The sequence below is a fragment of the Carcharodon carcharias genome, chromosome 2 (genome assembly GCF_017639515.1).
Source record: "Carcharodon carcharias isolate sCarCar2 chromosome 2, sCarCar2.pri, whole genome shotgun sequence".
In the NCBI taxonomy this organism is placed as follows: domain Eukaryota; kingdom Metazoa; phylum Chordata; class Chondrichthyes; order Lamniformes; family Lamnidae; genus Carcharodon; species Carcharodon carcharias.
Genome location: NC_054468.1, coordinates 142096791 through 142118807, shown reverse-complemented (window position 1 = coordinate 142118807; position 22017 = coordinate 142096791). Strand labels below are relative to the sequence as shown.

The following is a 22017-nucleotide window of genomic DNA, read 5'->3' as shown; positions in this document are numbered from 1 at the left end:
GTGTTTGACTCTTAACTGCCTTCTGAAATGGCTGAATGAGTCACTCAGTTCAAGGGCAATTAGTGATGGGCAACAAATGCTGGTCTTGCCAGTGACATCCACATCCCATGAAAGAATAAAGAAAAAATGTATTGAATCAGGACTTTCTAGGGCACAAAGTCTCAGTTCAGTGTTGTTTCTCTAAAGCAGAGAAACTTCCCAAACTTTTTCCCATTGTGAACCCATTTTGATGTGTCAAAAAATTAGCCTGACCCAGAGGAAGAGTTGGGTGGTTGACTGATTGTTGAGAAGTTGTATCTCTCTGTATTTCAGTTTTACTGTCTCTCTCTCTTTCTCACTCTCTCTCACTGTCTGTCTCTCTTTCTCTCTCACTCTGTTTGTGTAACACTGTCTGTGTGTATGTATCTCAAAACAGATTTGCACTTCTCTCTTTTCCTATTGGCCAACTCAAGATTCCAAATCGTCTCCAAAATAATTCCGTCTTCTGCTTTCTGCGTGGGATTCAAATTGTACAGCCAGTGATCTATACTGAAGAAAGTTTTATTGCTTTCTGTATGTCTTTTCAATATTAGTATGTTAATTCTGCCTGTGTTTTCTGTTTCTCAGTGTATTGAGTTGATCTTCCAAAAATGCAACAATTGCTAAATTTAAGTTTTGTAATTCATTCATGGGATATGGGCATCACTGGCTAGGGCAGCATTTATTGCCCATCCCTAATTGCCCTTGAGAAAGGTGGTGGCAAGTTGCTGCCTTGAACCGCTGCAGTGCATGTGGTGTTGATACACCCACAGCGCTGATAGGGAGTTCCAGGATTTGGACCCAGTGACAGTGAAGGAACGGTGATATATTTCCAAGTCAGTGCGGTGAGTGGTTTGGAGGGGAACTTGCAGGTGGTGGTGTTCCCATGTATCTGCCGCCCTTATCCTTCTAGATGGTAGTGGTCGTGGGTTTGGAAGGTGCTGTCTGAGGAGCCGTGGTGAGTTCCTGCAGTGCATCTTGTAGAAGGTAAACACTGCTGCCACAGTGCATCAGTGGTGGAGCGAGTGAATGTTTGTGGATGGGGTGCCAATTAAGCAGACTGTTTTGTCCTGGATGGTGTCAAACCTCTTGTGTTTTTGGAGTTGCACTCATCCAGGCAAGTGGACAGTATCCCATCACACTCCTGACTGTGCCTTGTAGATGGTGGACAGGCTTTGGGGAGTCAGGAGGTGGGTTACTCGCCACAGGATTCCTAGCTTCTGACCTGCTCTTGTAGCCACAGTTTTATATGGCTAGTCCAGTTCAGTTTCTGGTCAATGGTAACCCCCAGGATATTGATAGTGGGGGATTCGCGATGGTAATACCATTGAATGTTAAGGGGCATTGGTTAGATTCTCTCTTGTTGGAGATGGTAATTTCTCAACAGATGTTTGGGCCCAAGACACTACCCCGAGGAACTCTTGCATTGATGTCCTGGAACTGAGATATTGACCTCTGAAAACCACAGCCATCTTCCTTTGTGCTAGGTGTGACTCCAGCCAGGGAGAGGTTTCCCCCTGATTCCCATTGACTCCAGTTTTGCTCGGGCACCTTGATGTTACACTCAGCCAAATGCTGCTTTGATGTCAAGAGCAGTCACACTCGCCTCACCTCTGGAGTTGAGCTCTTTTGACCATGTTTGAACCAAGACTGTAATGAGATCAGGAGCTGAGTTGTCCTGGCAGAACCCAGGTTGAGCGACAGCGAGAAGGTTATTGCTAAGCAAGTGCTGCTTGATAGCACTGTTGATGACCCCTTCCATCACTTTTATGATGATTGAGAGTAGACTTAAAGGGCAGTAATGGGCCAAGTTGTCCTGCTTTTCATGTTCAAGACATACCTGGGCCATTTTCCACCTTACTGATAGATGCCAGTGTTGTAGCTGCACTGGAACAGCTTGGCTAGGGCAGTGGCAGGTTCTGGAGCTCAAATCTTCAGTACTATTGTCAGGGCCCAAAGCCTATGCAGTATCCGGTGCTTTCAGCCGTTTCTTGATATCACATGGGGTGGAATTTTCCCAGAACTGTGGTAGCGTGCGGGCAAAATGGAGTCCTGCCCGCTGATGAAAATGGCAGGCTTTCACACTCTATCTTCCCAAGCCACCTCATTATTTATGCATTCCTGGGAAACACACCGTTTCCATGGCGAGCGGGCTTTCGTTCACCGGCTTGCCATCACCCCACTGTTGCTTCACGCCGGCTGCCATCTTTAAAAGGCAGCCATCAGCAAAGCACTCATTGCTGCCAGCTCACCACTGCTGCCTGGGAGACATGGCCAGCAAAGGCAAAAAGACTGCAGCCACCACCACCCCCCACCCCCCCCATTCCCTCCCCCAACTTCAATGACGGGCCCCTCAAGCGACTGCTGGATGCTTTGGAGGCCTGATGGGATTTGCTGTACCCCCGCTCTGGCTGCAGGATGGGTAGCAATGTCACCAACCTGGCTTGGGCGGTGGTGGTCAGTGCGAACGCTCTGCAGAGGAGGACTGCCACCAAGTGCCACAAAAGGATGAACGACCTCCTCCGTTCCACCAGGGTAAGTCACTTTTCATCACTCCCAACACTCACACTGACAAACCCATCGTATATCCACAGGGCCCTCACTCACTGCCAGTGCAAGGGACATCACCATTCACTCTTTTAGACACACCACCATTGTCCTCATTCCATCCACGGGACCACTCATCACCCACACAGGCCAGGCATACTTATCATCTGGCCTGTCAGGCGTCCTGATACACTCTCCCCATCCCTATCCATGCGGGACAAACTGGCTCACAACAGACAGGTGGGGGTATGCCGGAAGTCAACGTTCTGACAGAATTTGAAAACACAGTCATCCAGTTGGCCGGCAATGACTGGGACCGGTCCTGTGCTGACGGTGAGGTCAGCGCTGCTCTACCAAGTGAGGATCCAGCAGTGCAACATCCATCAGACAACTATACCATGAGTGATGTGTCCTCTTTCACAGGCCACTCCCATGCACTAAGTATCTCCCCTTGCTTTTGCAGGCACATCTGCCAAACAGCCGACAGAGTCCATGACCCAGGACCTACAGTCATCAAGCACTGAAGAAACCTCTGAAGAGGAACCTGAAGGCACCCTCTCTGAAGTCCCGTCACAGCACTGACACACATCCTCCACCAGCGCAGAGAGACACTCCTTGGTGGGACCTAGATTTAGCCTTGAGATCACAATCTGGTGAGCACATCGCACTTTCTGATCCACAGCAGGCGAAGGCAAGGACCTGGGAAGTCCTCGGAGGATTGCTGGAGGCAAGAACATTGCTGAGTCTGAATCAGATGATGAGCCGCTTGACTTGGTCATGTGACAGTTGCTGGAGCTGCAAAGGCAAGCTAGGGAACGACAGGAAGAGATGTTCGCTGCAAGGTGCGATGGAGGAGTCCGTCTGTCCTCAGGCTGAGGTGTTAGTGCCGGCATTGCAATGCGCCGTGGTCAACACTGGCAGGATGGCGGCCGCCATGGAGACCTTCGTCCGGGACGACACTCCTGCACTGCTGCGTGAGCTCAACTCTATCACTGATGCCATAGTTGGCCTCCAAGTGAGTACACGAGAGGGGTGCTGGGCAGCTCGATCTCACTCCAGCTTCTGCTCACGGAGTCAGCCAGGGGCCCTTGGGCACCCTAGGGAGAAGTATCAGCAGGTACATGTTCCGGGGCCACCCACCCAGGTGACTCTGGGAGTGACCGGCCCATCTGACTCCCCTCTTCCTGTGACCTCCACAGACCCAGCTTCACAAGCCGAGGAGGGTGCCACTGCCACGCAGCAGGACCCCAAATGCAGGCTAGGGCCCTCCACGTCTCAGCCCTCCAGAGGATGCCTGCCAAAGTTATCACAGACATAACATCACAGCCAGCAGGCTGCCTCCACCTCTGCTGTAGATGGCCGGGAAGCACCAGGACGTAGAGGCAGGTTTAGGAAAGTTAGCTAAAAGTAGTTGCACAGCCTGGCCACATATGTTGATCACTTGTACCTACTGCTCACTATAGTCAATTAACTCCTAAGAATGTCACCCTGCCTGTGGCTCCTTGTTCTGATGAGCAGCATTCTTGTCACCAGATGTGAAACCTTCTGCACAAGATAAAAGGTAGGTGTCTCAGTACAGGGCCTCTTCCCTGTGCTCTGTGCAGCCTTCAGACCACAGTGATGGTCCAGCCTCACACTCCCTGGAAACATTACTGATGCCTGCACCTCGGCAGTGCTGGTCATTGCTGCCAGAATGTAATGGGCAGGCACCAGAGAGTTTCTTCATACTTTCTCTGTGCTCTCAGCACCTTCAAGGTGGGGCTGGCCCCCATTACACCAGCATCTGCAATCAGTGATGCTGTGCACCAGCTCCTGAAGGGCTGAGGTGCTGAAGACGAACAGAACATCAGATGCATCTAAAGTTTCATGGCTGTGTCTCTGAGCTGGCCTTGATCATGGAGCGCATGCAAGCTGCCCTCGGCCAGACAGGAGTTAGACATTCTCAGAGGCTACGTGAAGATCCTCACTGCATGTTGTCATCATCCTCCTGCGATCGAGTGACTATTCGGGCCTCCACTTCATCTCCATGACAGGAGCATTCTCACAGTCAAACGTTTACAACTGCAATGTGAGAATCTACGGGGACACCTTACTGCATGTTGTCATCATCCTCCACAAATTTGGCAGCTATGAGGGCCTCTGAGTGTGTCTACCTCGTCTAGCCAGAGCGAGAGCCTCATCCCCGTTGTCATCGTCACCGAGGACTCCCTCACCCTCATCCCCGTCGGCGTCCTCCGGAGGAGATGTGCAACTCCTCCATCTCTTCCTCAGCCAGCTCCTCACCCCATTGCAAGCGTCAGGTTGTAAAGGGCACAGCAGACGCCCTCTGCTGACTGTATTGCAGGGCTCCACCAGGCCAATCCAGATACCGGAGCCGCATCTTCAGTATCCCAATGGTCTGCTCCACCAAGTTGCGAGCTGCTGCATGAGCCTCATTATAGTGCCACTGTGCTGCAGTCTGAGGCCACCGCATTGGTGGCATCAGCCATGGCCTCTGCGGGAGTCCTTGCCCCCAAGGAGCCAACCCTGCAGCCTCTGTGGACCCTGGAAGACTGCAGGGATCTACGAGCGACTCAGGATGTAGGTGTCGTGTACACTCACTAGAAACCATGCACATACCTGCAGGATACATTTCTGGTGGTCGCATACCAGCTGCACGTTCAGTGAGTGGAAGCCCTTGTGGTTGATGAAGTCCACTGAGTCTAGCAATGGAGACCTGAGCGCCACATGAGTTCAATCAATCGCACCCTGCAGCTGTGGGAATCCCGAGACCAGGGCAAATCCAATGGCCCCTGCACCCTGGCTGGCCCGGACCTGGGTGAAATGCACAAAGTTGTGTGCCATGGAGAAGTTGGCATCAGTGTCCTCATGGATGATTTTGTGGGTGGAGGATTGTGAAATTTCACAGAGGGACCCTGTGAATCCCTGAAAGGAGCCACTGGCATAGAAATTGAGCACCATGGTCACTTTCACAGCCACTGGCAGTGGATGCCCTCCATGTCCCCTTGGCCTAAGTCCTGCAGTAAGTGGCAGATATGAGCCACCAGGTCCCTAGACATGTGCAGCCATCAGTGACACTGGTTCTCACTGATTCCTGTTCTGCAGGAATGGCAGGCGGTTTCTATAGACCCTGGGCATTGCTTGGCGGTGACTAGCCATGGCTCACTGTCACTCCTGGGCAGTGTGAGAGAGAGCCCCTGCTGTCCCTTCTTCATGAGGTTGCTGTTCCTGCCTTTACACAGCCAGGTGCCTCAGTCGCTCTTTCCCCCATCTTCTATGGTCTCAGTAGGCCATCAGGCATATAACTAGGTCACCAGGATCCATGATCCTGGCCTGGTCCGCCTGCAGCATGAAAGAGAGAGAGAGACATGGTTATCATGGCTGTACTTAGCACCTTTCCTGGCCCTGTGTGACCGCCCCCTTCCGGAGAGTGCTGGTCACCCCTCGGATGGCCAGAGATGAGTGCGCTGCATCGCTACCCTGTCAACTTGCGACATGGGGATCACTGGTCCAAACCAGGATGCTGAGATTGCAAGGGACTGTGAGCGCCTCCAGCAGGGACTGCTACATGGCCAGTGTTGGCGAGGAGATTGTACAACATGTGCAGTCTAACTGTTCCGTAATCCAATAAAGCGGTGGCGGACTTGAAGTCTGTGCCTGGGGCGGGGGGGGTGGTGCAAGGCATGGGTATGGGTAAGGGAGAGAGCGCTTGGCCCTATGGTGCCTCCATGATGCTTGCATGGGTGGGCAGGCTGGGAGCCTGACCCCAATCATATCACTGTGGCTGTGCCAGATCTGTCTTAGTTGCAGAGGTATAGTCAGTTTATACAAGTGTCCCTAATGTTTGGCCACTTCCCTCGCTTACCCTGCCCGCCACCTCGATTGCCTGTGCATGGGATGTAGGGCAGCACTTGACCCCACCCCCTCTCAGCAGCCGCCTCCGAGACTAGCCAGCACTTGCCCCTAGAAACCCCAACACCCCCCTCCCCCTCCCTGCCTCAGCAATCGCCTCCAAGGCTGGCCAGCACTTGCCCCGAGCACCCCCCATCCCTCAGTGTTCCCCTGAGGGGACGAGGCATCAGTTACTCCCCTCCCCTGGTGCCCCTGAGGCCTGTAAACAATGGGTAAGCTGTGAAGAACGCTGCTGCTCACACCTCAGTTCCTCCAAAGTGAAGGCCACCAAGTGCATGTCACCTGCGTGCTGTTGTGAATGACAGACGATACGACGGGGTTCCAAGAGCCTGGTGGGATGGCCTTTTAATTATATGCTAATATATTACAATTAGCTCCCCACCGACCGATGTTGGGAAACGCGGCCTGCCATCAGCGGGCTGAGTTGAAGATAGCAATCTGCCTTCACACCGTTGTGAAGTGGGTCCCGCCAGAATTTCCACGCACGCCACCTATCACGCCCGCTGCCAGTGGGCTCGGAAAATTCCACCCGTGGAGTGAATCAAATTGCCTGAAGGCAGGCATCTGTGATGCTGGGCACCTCCGGAGGATGCCGAGGTGGATTATCCACTTGGAACTTCTGGTTGAAGATTGCTGCAAATGCTTCAGCCATATCTTTCGGACTGATGTGCTGGATGCCCCCTCCCCCCATGCCGCCCCGTCATTGAAGATGGGGATATTTGTGGAGCCTACTCCTCAAGTGAGTTGTTTAATTGTCCACCACCGTTCATGAGTCAATGTGGCAGGACTGCAGAGCTTAGATCTGACTCGTTGGTTGTGAAACCAGTTAGCTCTGTCTATCACTTACTGCATATTCTGTTTGGCATGCACGTAGTCCTATGTGGTAGCATCACCAGGTTGACACCTCATTTTTAGGTATGCCTGGTGGTGCTCCTGGCATGCCCTCCTGCGCTCCTCATTGAATGATAGTTGATCCCCTGGCTTGATGGTAATGGTAGAGTGGGGTTATGCCGAGCCATGAGGTTACAGTTTGTTGTCGTGTACAGTTCTGCTGCTGCTGCTGATGGTCCACAGTGTCTCATGGTTGTCCAGTGTTAAGTTGCTATATTTGTTCAAAATCTATCCCATTTAGCACGATAGAGGGTATCCTGAATGTGAAGTCTCCACAAAGACTGTGCGGTGGTCACTCACCCCAGTACTGTCATGGACAGGTGCATCTGCGGCAGGCAGGTTGGTGAAGATGAGGTCAAATAGTTTTTTTCATCTTGTTGTTAAGTCAAGATATTGTTACTCACATTGTTTAAAGGGATGATCCATGAACAATGAAATAACCTTACCGTTTCAACATGGATAATTAAACAGCAGCAGCGATCCTCATGATCCTTTCAGTCAATGCAATACTCCTAGAAAACTGACTTACAGGGAAAAATACTTATCAAATTAAACATTCAGGGTGGGTTCGAAAGAAAAGGCACAAGATGGAGAAACAGGGTCACAAACAATCTACTTCGGAGAGACAGTGAGGAACATCAACTTGGGAGAGTTCTAGTGCAACCAGTTGCATAGCTCCAGGAGTTCATACTCTGGGTCCAGTGGGAACAGGTCAGCAGGGGTTATGAAAGTGTTCCACTTACAGTCTGCAAATTTGGCAAGTGTTGGAGTTTCTAAACTCTGGCAAGACACAAATTAACAAATAGGAGTTTTAAAATGGGCTTAAAGGAAAAGTGAATCAAACTGTGAAATGGACAGTTAGACAGTCTGCTTATCCAGGTTGGACCCCAATCGCTCTTTCTGCAACCCCAGATCTGGTCACAACCCACAGTTTGAGAACCATTCCTCTGGAGGAAACAAGTACATCAGAACAGGACTGTTTGTGCAGAGTTGAGAGTGATTATAAAGCAAAGCTTACTTTCTGCCTCTGCAACTAGTCTGATTTGTCTGACTACAAGGGACATCATATAAACCTGACAGCTTTTTATGGATAGGTAAACCTGTGTATGCACATATCAGTTTTAAGCAACTTGAATTGTAGCATCTTGAGAGTCACATCTCTACTTCTACAAGGATTTAATTTGTGGGAAAAGTAACTGGTTAGCCTTTGACATGAAACATTCACAACTTTTATTTCCGTTTTTAACAATCTGTTTGGCTGTTTTCATGGAATTGCAGTAATACAACATTTCTTCACTAGATAAAAGCAAAATACTGCAAATGCTGAAACTCTGAAATAAAAACAGAAAATGCTGGAGAAACTGAGCAGGTCTGACAGCATTTGTGGAGAGGAAGAGAAACTTCTCTCTCTATGGGTGCTGTCAGATCTGCTGAGTTTTTCCAGCATTTTCTGTTTTTATTTCTCCACTAGACTTTGGCATTGATGTCTTGCAATTCCTTATTAATCACTGATTTTTTTGATGAACTTTATGCATATAGACTTTTTGGCATTCTATGTTCACAATGTTTTATTTCAGCTTTCCAAATGATTTTGTCAGGTTGTTTTATCAATGTGTGAATCACTAATACGTTATTAGACATTTGATGCAAAATAAACTACTCTAGACATTAAAAATGGACAATTGTATTTTTGTACATCTATAAATCTAATACCAAAATGAATGTATTTTTACATTAAAAGCTAAAATTCAAATATTTGCTTTCAACTTGGAAAGTAGTGGAAGTGATTGCATCTTTCCTTTCTGTACCACCAATCCCCTTAGATTGGGAGAACTACCTCACTGCAAAATGACAACTTAATATGCAAATTATGAAAGCTCGTTTCCAGATCATTGCAATTCAAATGGTTTGTGTTTTAAGTTGCTGTCTGTGTTGTTTCATAATTAAATTTAATTTTATGCAATGTTTTGCATTGTATTAATCATTATTTGTGTACATCGTGACTGTTATTTTTTTTCTCTATTTTGCCTGATTCCTCTTCCCTTTTCTGCAGGATATAGCACAGTATGAACAGGTAGGACATGTTGCTGGGAATTGTTCCCAGCAGTCAGCTTAGCTCAGTTTCTCATGCTTCTCCATATCAGAAACAACAAATCCAGTGGCTGGACTGAATGGTACATAACACTCATTTAGCAATTGGAACATGCAGCACTAAAACTTGACTGCACAACTACGTTGGCATTTCATTTTATCTGCTTAATGCACTTTTCTGTGGTGATGTACAGATTCAGCCCAAGTTCTCTTGCTTGATGTCTGTGGCCCTGTTCTTTTGTCAGCCTTGTTTAACATTGCCTAGCCTGGCTCATGCGGTCAGGGGTTGCATTTAAGACTGATCATCATGTAGAACAGAAAAGTCTTCAAGAATGACATTATTTTGATCATTACAGAAACAGAAGAATATTGCAGGTGCACTTGCCTTCTGGATGGCAAATGCATCAGAACTTCTCAACTTCATCAAACAGGACAGAGATCTGAGTCGGATCACTCTCGATGCACAGGATGTTTTGGCTCATTTGGTGCAAATGGCTTTCAAGTATGGAAATTAAAACACTAACGGTTTTACTCATGTCTTATCAACTATTTTACCCTTTCACTAAAGGCAAATACTGAATTGGCATTTTCTATTTTGTGACTTTCTCCATCAATAACCCCCCAGCCCACACCTTCGCAGAAAGTAGATTAAATAGCAATGGTTTTCTATTCTATTTTCTACCTTCACTCCCAGTCCAGTCCATGCAATCCTCCTTGAATACAGTTTATATTAGAAAATTGCTAACAACCTGACCCTTAAAACTTACTAAAAATCCATGAAAGAAATTCACTTTCCTCACAAGCCACATTGTGGTACTTTTGTCAAAATAGTGTATCAGAACCATGGATTGCTTTTATATATTGTCCTCATCACCATGTTAGGGAGTGGGGAGGAGGAGATTGTCATAAACACATGCAAATACTCAGTATTACTGTAAGTTTTAGAACTGGAACCAAACAATTTGAATGTTGGTATGAAATGGTTTACTAAATAATTGGGTGCGCAAGTTCTCTTTTTTTAAATTGACTTGATGTTTCCACTACCTTGAAATTTCCTTCTAGATTAACCTAATCTGAGTATTGCTCTGCTTTCTTAATAAAGGATATATTTGTAGCGTGCAATTAGATAACAGTTTAGTGTTGCTTTTTATGGTTATGTGTTAGCCAAAGAAAAATATATTATTTAATGTTCATACATTGATCAAGATTACTGTCAGATTCCAGATGACTTTACCAGTTGTTATACTAATGTATGGAATTGCAGATAAATACTCTAATGAACTATGTTTTAATGGGATCCACTGACGTAGTATTTTTATGGATGTTTTGAGGCAGTTTGCTTCATTTGATGGTGTACTTTTTGGACCTTTTGTAATTTTTAGATTTTTGGATTTTAAATCTGCAAAATAATGTGTTACAGAAGATATGTTCAAATAAAAATAATACAAGAAGAAAAAGAACAGAAAATGGCAGGTAGCTCAGGAGACCCATGAGTTCTGAATGTTGATGGGGAGTGGGTCCCTCTGGGGGATGCAGCTAGCGCCATGACCATAGCAACATGAGTGGCTCAGCTGTACAGGGAAGGAGGAGAAAGGTTAGCAGCATATAGCTAGCTAACAACACTCACCATTACATTTCAATTAAAACCCGGAAAGCACTCATGCTTTCTGCTCAACCTAAAATGTTTTTGAATGACGTTTCTGGCCAAATTTGGTATTCTTAAGCCTTACTAAAAATTGTTTTCTTAATTGTTTCTATAATTGATCCTGCCATGTTGCAGTGTGGCATTTAAAGCTTTCAAGGAATTGTTACAAATTTAGTGGTAATCCAACACATAGAAAAGTGCTTTCTTGGATTTTCTTCCAACATATTAAAAGCAAAAGTTAATGCTGTACTCACCTATTGGGCTGGATCCAAGTAGCATTCCTAATATCCAAAATTAAATTTTGTTCTGTATCTGGGGTGTGCTTAGCTCTTAAACTGGTAAATGTGACAATTGAGCAAGCATAACCCTCCCAAGATACCATTACATATTCATTCAGTATCAGAACAGAATTTTGTTTGTAGCACTTCACATCTCCAATTCCATCTCGGGCAATCTCCTGTTAGCAGGAAATGCATTTTGTGCAATGAGCTTCAGTTTGAGAGACACATTATAAACTGGCAGATGCAGAAATCTTATATATCTCTTAGGAGGCTGTCATTTCAATAAGCTGAATTTTTTTTGTAACTAAATGTTCTCAGTCCAATACAGGAAACATATTTGCTTTCATTTTAGAGGAATTAATGGATACTGAGTATATTTCTTGTTAGCATTGAACATTAGTTGGGCTTTCTGTGCAACTGCTCAAGGGATGACTGCATTTATAAGATTTATTTGGATGAAAGGAGTATTGAATACCCTATAGATTTTTCTGGTTCAAAGAAACCATTCAGGATCTATTAGTTGTGATATTTTTCAGAGTTTCAAGATAATGGATACATTTGAAAGATTCGTATCCACATAATCATTTAGGAGTGAATGCTGGCCTTGAAATAAACTCCATGTAGAAAATTAAGGTATGAAGAAAGGTTAAGAAAATTAGGTTTTTTCCCTTGGGAAAGAGCAAGACTTCAGTGACCTAACTGAAGGTTTCAAGATTATTAAGATTATATAAGGATATTTACAAATCTGTTCAAAGATTTTGTTTCACTAACTTCAATAATTTAGTTAGAAGGGATAATATCCAGCAGCTGGGAACTGAAGAAGTGAAAAAGTCCAGAATTTTTTTCACCCAAAATGATATAATTAACAGTGAAGACGATTGAATCATGGAATCTTCACATTTCCAACACACAAGGAGGCTTTTTGGCTGTTGTGTCTGTAGCAGCCGAGCGATCTATCCAGCCTAATTGCACTTCCCAGCTCTTGGTTTGTAGGTTAAGGCACTTCAAGTGCATATCCAAGTGCTTTCTAAATGCAATGATGATTTCTGCCTCTACCGCCTTTTCAGACAGGGAGTTCCAGACCCCACCACCTTTTAGGTGAGAAAAAATCTCAACTCCCCTCTCTACCAATTATTTTAATTTATGCTGCTTGATTATTGATCTTTCTGCCAGAGGAAGCAGGTCCATCCTGTCCTCTCCACTCTGTCTAGGTTCCTCATAATTTTATGCACCTCAATTAAAGATCCTCTCAGCTTCCTTAGTTTCTAATAAAACAACTCCAGTCTATCTGATCATTCCTCAGCTAAAATCTTTCCATCCTGGCAGCACCCATGTAAATCTCTGTACCCACTATTATGACCACATCTTTTCTGTAATGTGACAACTGTAGTACACTAGTTGTGGCTTAACTGGCGTTTTATACTGTTCTAGCATAACTTCTCTGCTGTTATATTCTATACCTCAGTTAATAAAAGATAAGTATCGCATATGCCTTAACCAAATTTACCTATATTGCTACCTACTGGGACTTAAAAATATGTACTCCAAGGTCCTTCTTTTGCTGTACACTTTTCAGTGTTCTGCCATTTATCATGTATCCCCTTGCTTTCTTTGTCCTCCCCAACTACATCACTTCACACTTCTCCAAAATGAATTCCACTTGCCGCTTTTCTGCCCAACTTAACAGCCCATTTAACAGCTTTCTGCAGGTTACAACTTTCTTCCTCACTATCAACCACATGAACAATTTTTGTGCCTTCTGAACTTTTTTTAGCCACACCTCCACATTTAAGTCTAAATCACTGATATACCATGAAAAGCAAGGGACCTAGTACTGGGAAATGAAGTGAGAAATTTAAATTGTTTGGAGAGAAGTGATGGTATTGGAGATAATCTGAAGATGGATGGTCCTCTTGACCCCTCATAGCTCTTTCCCCATGTTATTCTTGCCCAATACACAATCAGTTTGAAAGTGACTAAAATATTATTTTTCTGAATGTCTTATAAGTGCCCGTGAATGTGGGATATTACATGGACTTCATGTTTCAGATGTTAAGCTTTTTTTTGTAAAATTGATGAATTCTGTGTTACAGATACTTGGTACACTGTCTTCAATCTGATCTCAACAATTATATGCCAGCATTTCTTGAAGATCCTGAGGAAGCAAGCCCACAAAGACCCAAAATAGGTCTGAAAACTAAATTTAACATTTGTTTAAAACATTATTTAATAGTAATAATTTCCCAGGCGCACACTATATTCTTTCTTTAGGATTAAGCATACTCTGGATTTGCATATTCACAAAACTTTGAGGAGCTTCTTCTAGTATACATAAGACCACCTGCTTTGTTGATTCCCATTTTATCCTAGTTCAAAGACTGTGAATTCACTCCTAATGTTAGCTATTTCTGTTTTAATATTTAATATTAGTGTCTTTTTCCCTCCTCCCAAAAATGGAAATGCTCATTTCCCTATCAATTCATCAACTGTCCAGTCTTCCTTAAACTTGCAAGTATTTCTTTATATAGTGTTCAGTAAGTCCTACAGTCCTGTATGGCGGAGCATAGGAGCAGGGCATGAGTACTTGAGAGGTTTAAGCTTCAATGAAGAAATGGGCCTTGAGAAGATTTTGTAGGGAGGAGGGTAGAGAGACAAAGGGGTTGGAGGAGGGAATTCTAGAGAACGGGTCTGAAGCTGCTGGCATCAGAGAAAACGGCAAATGCACGTAATGCCAGAATGAAAGGATGGAATAGCATAAAAGGCTGTACAAGACTGGAGAAGAATTTGGGGGAAGGTATAGCTAGGTAGTGAAGAGACTTGTAGATGAGGTTGAAAATTTTGAATTTGATCCATTCAGAACTGGAACTCAGTCCAGGTCAGGGAGAGTGGGGTCTTTGAGAGACCTTGGTGGAAGATAGGACGCAGGCAGTGGAGTTTTGGCCAATTTGGAATTGGTGCAGAAGAATTTAGAGGACTTTGGCCTGGTGCTGGTGAAAGCATGGCTAACAGCTATAGCAGCATGGAGGTAAATAGAGGTAAGAGAGTGGAGCCATGAAAGGTTATGGAGGGAGGGTTTGTCGCTGATCTCTGGGTTGGACACAAAGTTCGATTGTTTAAGCAAGTGGCCAGTAAGGAGGGTGGAGACACTAGAAAGGATGCAGAGTTTTCAATTGGGCCTGAAAATTGACTTCAGATCAAATGGATGAAATTCTAGGTTATCCATGATCAGCAGTCAGATAGGCAAGAAGATGTAGTCCAGCAATTAGCTACAGAGGTGTAATTTCCCCACCAAATATGCAGTTCAGGACCCTTTAACTCCCATGTGAAGGTTCCCATCTGATCAAAACCTGGATATGAGACGTATTGAGCAAAGGTCAGAGGACTGCAAATTATCACTGAATGGGCTGTTTTACATGGGAAAATTGTAAGAAATACATATAGTCTCATTTCTTTTGCAGCCTCAATAACATCCCTGCTTTCAGACAGGTACACTGCTTCAAGTCAGAACTAGTTTTGAGTAAAAAACCAAAACATTGCTGATACTAGAAATCTGAAATAAAAATCGACCATTCATGAGAACTTTATTGCGAGCGTGAAAAACAGTTAATGTTTTTGATTTCTGATATAAGGTCATTGACCTGAAGCGTTAACTGTGTTTCTCTCCCCACAGATAGTGTCTGATCTGAGTTTTCCAAAATTTTCTGCTTTTATTTCTAGTTTTGAGTAAGTTGCTTCCAAGGGCTGCGAAAGTTTTTGACTGTTCATTTCTATTGAGGTGTTTTATGGACTATTTCCAGCAGCAGCTCTGTTTCCTTTTGCAAAATTATGTTTCTGTTTCTATAAATGTACCAAGTTTCCTTTGTTAATACCTGGACTACAAACTACAACAACATTTTGGAATATTTATCAGAGTATCTTTCAGATATACTATTTGGTTTAGTGTTGAACAAAATTTTCTATCCTCTAAGCGGTTCCATTCCCTTCCTCCTTATACAGGTTCTTGGACCCCAGCAGTATGAGAACAAAATGCATGCAACAAACAGAGTTTGTATCAACCTTAGATTAATTCGTTAATTGAACCCACGAAACCACAGTACAAACCCTTTACAATTTGACTGAAACTTACGATCACTGACGTGGCTGGTTGTTAGAGGTGTTGATCGTAGACCTGGATCTGGAGGTGACCAGTCCCTGCCCTCTTCCTCCAGACTGCAGTAACCAAGCCTCAATGTTGTCCCTTTTTTGTATTGTTCAAATCACACACACTCACAACTGGCCCTCGGGAAGATTCCATTAACATTCTGCTGGATTGTCTAGCTCTTCGCACCCCTTTACCCTTGTTCTTTTTGTCCTGAGCTACGCAGAACTGCAAGGGCGTAGACAATTCTCCTATTTACAAAACAGAAGGACAATATGATTTCCCTCCCATGGTGAGGGACACTTAGTTCCTAGCTTATTCAGGTGAAAATGCTCCTTTCATTCTCAGCAGGAACTGCCCACAATTCATAATCACAGTTAACCTTTTCATTGCCCAGTTGCTATTGCTCTCTAAGTCAATCATAAGTCAGTTAGCCCATTTCCTCTGTGTCAAGGGTACCTGTTTCATGCCCTCCTCTTTTTCTGCTCCCCACTCCAAAAATAAATTTAATTTATTGCAGTAACTGGGTGGTGTGCTTTTTCTCCTCTCCTTCTGCTTTCTTTTATATTTAGAAAGAATCCTTACTTCACAAACTAAGGACTGAAGTATCTATTAATGGGAAACCAGCTCATTTCACCTTTTATTGGTATTTTCAATTGTTATGTTTTAGAAGATTTCTGATCTAGAGAGCTGTTTTGCATGAAAATTCATTGCACAGCGGAGCACTGGAATGTGCAAAACAATCATGCCAACCTGTAAAGATGCAAAGTTAAGAATTTTCTTTGGGAAGTACTGTTTCTCTGCTAGCAGTCAGTACTATGTATGTTATTTGTGAGTTTGTGTCAAAATAGCACCATCTGCTGCAGCCCATTTCCCTTAAAGGGCTCATTTTCATTTTAAAATGGCTTAAATTACAGGGATATGGGGAAAGAGCGAGGCATTGGGGTTATTGCTCTTTGAATGAACCAGTGCAGGCTTGATGGGCTGAATCACCTTGCTCTATGCTGTGCTATTTTATGATTTGGTTTTCTGTGTTTTTGCTGATCGCAGCTCAGGAATATGGCTTTGGAGGTGAGGAATAATGCATGATCTGCTTCAACAGAAAAATAAGTATTTTCATTTACCTGTGGCAGAACTGTGGGGCCACACCTAGTCCTGCTGGTCACTCTTTGAAATTCTCTCTTGGGGTCACTCATTTATGAAATAAATTGTCATATATCCATGGATGCAGATTGGGAGTGAGAGTTTTCTCCCTTCAGTGGGCTAGAAGGTAGTGGCATCTGATCAAACACAATGTCACACAGAAAAGAAGTCCTATCTTCAGTTCCCAATGATGAGCTAATGATCTCTGCTAGGAGAGTAGTTAGTGCACTGCAGTTGTCATGGGTGTCTTTGAGTAAAGAGAGCGGAGGTGTAGAGAAGCAAAGAACCCAGATGACAGGGAAAATTATTCATTATCTCTGTTTTGAGCATTAAAGTACATGCAACTCAAATTTCCACTTCTCCAAGTACATTCTGTGAATGTGGGCACTGAGGAACCATATTATATGAAGCAGATTTTTGGCTGTACCTCACCTTCTGGTGACGCATTTACTTCAAATCGTTTACTTAATAAATTCAAGCCTTCTCTTTAGAAGACCAATGAATAACTTGTATCAAATGCAAAGGAAGGAAGTACAGAAAACTTGAATTCCAATCGTCTTGGTCTTAACCAATGGCTCAAATTGGAGGCTCTCCAGTGTAAATCTTGAATATTGTCATTCTGGACATGGCTACTAGGAGGTGCACAGGATTGTTTTATTATTCATGCTGCAGTTTGGCTGCAATCACAAAGTAGTCATTTAGTTGAAAAAAGGGAATAAAAATTGCACTTGGTGACTACTAGAAATGGAACATTATATAAAATGAAAAGGATCAACACGTAATTGGCACTATGAATGTGCAAAGGTAGAGGAAGGAGTCAAACTTTAGTTAAAAATAATAAGCAGCAATATTCTATATGCTTAGCCAGTGATAGAATTAAAATGTTTTTAGCTATAGAGCTTTAAACAAGATAAATGTTTTTGAATAAAAACCATAACAAAATTTTGCATACATGTCTCCAATTCAAGTCAAATATGAATCAACATGAAAAATGTTTTGCTTTCAGAAAATTGAATGTAATTATACTGATTTAAGTTTTATGTCTGCAAAGGTTAAGGATAGTCTCTTAGTGTCCACACAGTCGCTAGAATTGTGTCCGTGTGTCTTTGATCTGAGGCAAACTTTATTAAATAGGTATGCATCTGAAGTGTTTTACAAATCTTGCTTGACATAATGTTTCTCATTCTATTTTCCAGATGATGTCTTGCACACACTGACAGGAGCAATGTCTTTACTGCGTCGTTGCCGTGTGAATGCTGCTCTCACTATCCAGCTATTCTCTCAGCTTTTTCATTTTATTAACATGTGGCTATTCAATAAACTGGTCACTGAGCCAGACTCGTGCCTCTGTTCTCACTATTGGGGAGCTATCATCCGACAGCAGCTTGGTCACATTGAAGCCTGGGCTGAGAAACAAGGCTTGGAACTGGCTGCAGACTGTCATCTTAGCAGAATAGTACAGGTCAGTTAATGAAACGACGCATAACACTATGTAGAGTCTTACTTTTATACCTATACCATCCTAATCCACACCAATTAGTTATTAACCTCCATGGATGTCATAAAGGGGCTAAGTGCTAAATTGACGTTTATTAAAAAACAGCTATCAGCAAAGGATTTAATATTTTTCTTCAGTTTTGAAAACAGTTTAATTGTGGGGTGCGGATAATTAAGGGTATTGTGTTTGTGTGCCACATCATTAGATGAACAACTCATGGAATTTAAATTGAATTAAGCTGGATGTCTAAAATCCAGGAACAGACTTAAAATTCTAAGTTATTTAACATTGTCCTTGCACAACTGGAGCTGAGCCAATCCTAGTTCACAGTCTGGTAAAGCCTGCAAGTGTCCATAATCCTTCAGGACATAGGTATTAGGTTGGGTCGGACTAAGAGGTAATGCAATGTCTAAGTTAGGTTTACAGTCTGTGTGTGTAAAGACCCAAAGTGTGGTAAATAAGGTTGGCAAGCTGCAGGCACCGCCGTATGGAAATATGTTGTGACAATAATGGAGCCCTGGCTCGAAAAGTCAGAACTGAGTACTAAATGTTCCTGAATACAAGGTGTTCAGGATAAATAGTGAAGGAAAGAAAGGAGACAGGGTGGCAGTATCAATTACGACTGGTGAGTGAGAAGATGTACGGGTTAAATACAAAATGTTTGGTTAGGGTTAAGAAACAGAGGTACCATTACACTGCTGGGCGTATTCTATTGGCGATCAAGTAGTGAGAAAATATAGAAGAACAAATTTTAGGGAAATTAGGTACAAAAACTGGAGTAGTTGTAATGAGGGGCTTTAACTATCTTAATATAGACTGGAATGCTGGAATAGTAATAGTGTAAAGGTCAGAGAAGGGAAAGAGTTTCTGTACTGTGTTCAGGAGAATTTTCTTGATCGGTGTGTTTCCACCCCAGTGAGAAGGAGACATTGCTGCTTTTGGTTCTGGAGACTGAGGTGTCTTACGTGGATCAAGTGACATCTGAGGAACTTTTAGGGAATGGTGATCATTGTATCATAAGGTTTATGTTAGCTATGGGAAAGATCAAGAGCAACCGAGGGTAAAAATATTTAATTGAAGGAGGGTGAGACATTGGTAAATTGGAATTAAAGATTGGCAGGCAAAAGTGTAACAAAACAATGGGCTGTGTTTAAAGGTGAGAGAGTTTGGGGTACAGCTGAGGTGTATTCCCCCCAAGGAGGAAAGATAGGGAAACCACAGCCAAAACTCCCTGGATGGCAAAAGCAATAGAGAATAATTTGAAGCATTAAAAAAGTCCATATCACAACAATCAGATTGATAATATAAATGAGAACTAGGCTGAATGTGGAAAATTTGGAGGGGAAGTGGGAGAGGAAATGAGTGGCAAAGGGAGAGCATAAGAGGAGACTGCCAGCTAACACCAAGGGAATCCATAGGTCTTCTATAGGCATATAAATAGTAAAAACATATGTGGTGGATCAGGGACTAAAATAGGAATTCATGCAGAGGCACAGAGGGCATGGCTCAGGTACTAAATGAGTACTTTGCACTGCCCTTTACCAAGGAAGAAGATGCTGATGAAGTCATCATGAAAAAGGAATTCTTGAAATACTGGGTGGGCTAGCAATTGATAGAGGATTAGAGGCTGGTTGTACTTAAAGTTGGTAAGTCACCAGGACTGGATGGAATGCATTTGAGAATGCTGAGGGAAGTAAGGGTGGGAATTTGCAAAGGGTGGTCATAATCTTTCAATCCTTAAATACAGGGGCTTCCAGAGGACTGGAGAATTACAGATGTTATACACTTGCTCAAAAAAGGTGTATGGAGAAACCCAGCACCACAACCCAATGAATGGAAGCTTGAGGGCGGCAAATATTTAGTAATGATAACCTGGGAAAAAATTAACAGTGAAATGGGAAAGCGTGGGTTAATTAAGGAAAGCCAGCAAGGATTTGTTAAAGGCAATTGGTGTTTAATCATAATAAAAACAGGAAATGTTGGAAATAGCAGATCTGGCTGCATCTGTGGAGAGAGAAATAGAGTTAATGCTTCAGGTCTGTGATCTTTCATCTGAACAAACAAAATAAATGCCATTGCAGTAAAATAGGGTGTTGCATAACATCAATGGAAGAGTCAATATGCTGCTTGGGAAATGTCATTCTTTTCTCCAATTTATAAAAATTAATTTTATGTATATGAATTCTTATAGTACTTTATCATGCCTATTGAAAGTTCATGATCTAGTCCCATAATTTTAATGGGAATGTGAAATGATTTTGCTGCAGGAACCTGAACTTATTTGTTACTACTTTAGGCAACTACATTGTTAACGATGGATAAATATTTGGCAGAAGACGTTTCAAACATTAACAACACTTGTTTTAAGTTGAATTCATTGCAGCTGCAAGCGCTGCTTCAGAGTTATCACTGTGCACAGGATGAGCCCTACATCCCTCAGGTATCTAAGTTGCTAACCCACAATAATTTCATTTTTTAGGTTGTATTTTAAGCGCTAACAGTTGTCATGTTGGCATTGTTTATCGTTGAAATCTTGGACGAGCCCAAAAAGGGTTAGTGGGTGTTGGAAGAAGTGAAGAGGGAGAGATTTGGTATATTGGCAAGTGTTTACAGGGGAGGGAGAGTATGCCAGGAAGTGCATGTTTTTACTGGTTGCACAATCCTGATCAAAGTTAACCAGTTATGTGCATTTGATGGACAGTGATTGGGTTAATTATTTTTGGTACAATTAAATATGAAAATTGTGGGTTTTTTTAAAGGAAACAAGTACTGAGAGATTTGTTTGGGGATATTTGCTGACTGCTAGTAGTTGACATATTAAGAGGATAAGAAATTTAGACCTAATCTAAATTTTGAAGCTTTCCTTTAATTGAAGTGAAAATAAATATAAAATCATAAATGTATGTGTGATACCTTGCTTCCTTTCAAGCCACAGAACAATGAGATGAGGATAGACTAATGTGGTACCTGGCAGCCAACTTTTTTTTTAAATAAAAGTGATCTGGTCAGTGCTGTGTAGGATCTTGCTGTGCATAAATTGGCTGCTACATTCCCATGTTGCAACAATGACAGAGCTTCAAAAGCACTTTGGCTGTCATGTGCTTTGGGGTGTCCTGAGGTAGTAAAAGGTACTATATAAATATAAGCTTGCTCTTTCTGAAATAAGTTTTGGACAGATAGCAGCAGAAAATGGCATTAAAGAGAGGGGAAAGCCAGTGTTTTACTGACGCGCTGTAGCAAGAAGACATTTAGGCTAGAGGTAAAAGATTAGTGTGTACTCTACAAAGTAGCATGAAATGTCAGTCAAGTTTCTAAAAAATACATGCAAAGATTGGGTCAGATCCTGAGAGTACGTGAAAAGCCTGAATTTTACATTCATTCTACCAAGCTAGGGCAATGGAAGTTATGACCAAAGCAAAATACTGCGGATGCTGGAAATCTGAAACAACAATTGCTGGAAAAACTCAGCAGGTCTGACAACATCTGTGGAGAGAAAGACAGAGTTAACATTTCGAGTTCTTCTGAAGAAGAGTCATATGGACTCGATGTTAACTCTGTCTTTCCACAGATGCTGGAAGTTACGACCACACAGCTTTAAAGGGATACTGTCAGTATGGAAGTTTTTTTTGTGAATAAAGCCTTTTCTCTCTCTCTCTCTCTCTCATAATCACTTACTCCGCTAGCTCAAGTGCGCCAGAATTTCACAAAATATACTTGCCTTGCGAAAAAAACAGATACGCAGTGATCCAGAAGTAATTTGAAGTGTCAGCATGGTTCAGTTGATAGGGCTCTTGTCTCTGAGTCAGAGGTTTTGTGGGTTCGAGCTCTGCTTTGGAGTTGAACACCACATTAA

The 22017-nt window shown here is 43.1% G+C and overlaps 1 protein-coding gene across 6 annotated transcripts in view; it reads left to right on the top strand.

Moving 5' to 3' along the window:
- afdna (afadin, adherens junction formation factor a) overlaps nucleotides 1-22017 on the top strand; it is a 243077-nt gene that overhangs the window by 140747 nt on the left and 80313 nt on the right. For 3 of the 6 annotated variants that reach the window (XM_041212058.1, XM_041212056.1, XM_041212051.1), the window contains exons 15-19: nucleotides 9422-9442; nucleotides 9816-9961; nucleotides 13479-13573; nucleotides 17863-18128; nucleotides 20461-20604. In XM_041212058.1, coding sequence (XP_041067992.1) covers nucleotides 9422-9442; nucleotides 9816-9961; nucleotides 13479-13573; nucleotides 17863-18128; nucleotides 20461-20604 — 672 coding nt within the window. The remainder of the gene's footprint in view (nucleotides 1-9421; nucleotides 9443-9815; nucleotides 9962-13478; nucleotides 13574-17862; nucleotides 18129-20460; nucleotides 20605-22017) is intronic. The other 3 variants (XM_041212059.1, XM_041212057.1, XM_041212055.1) reach the window with 1 other exon arrangement.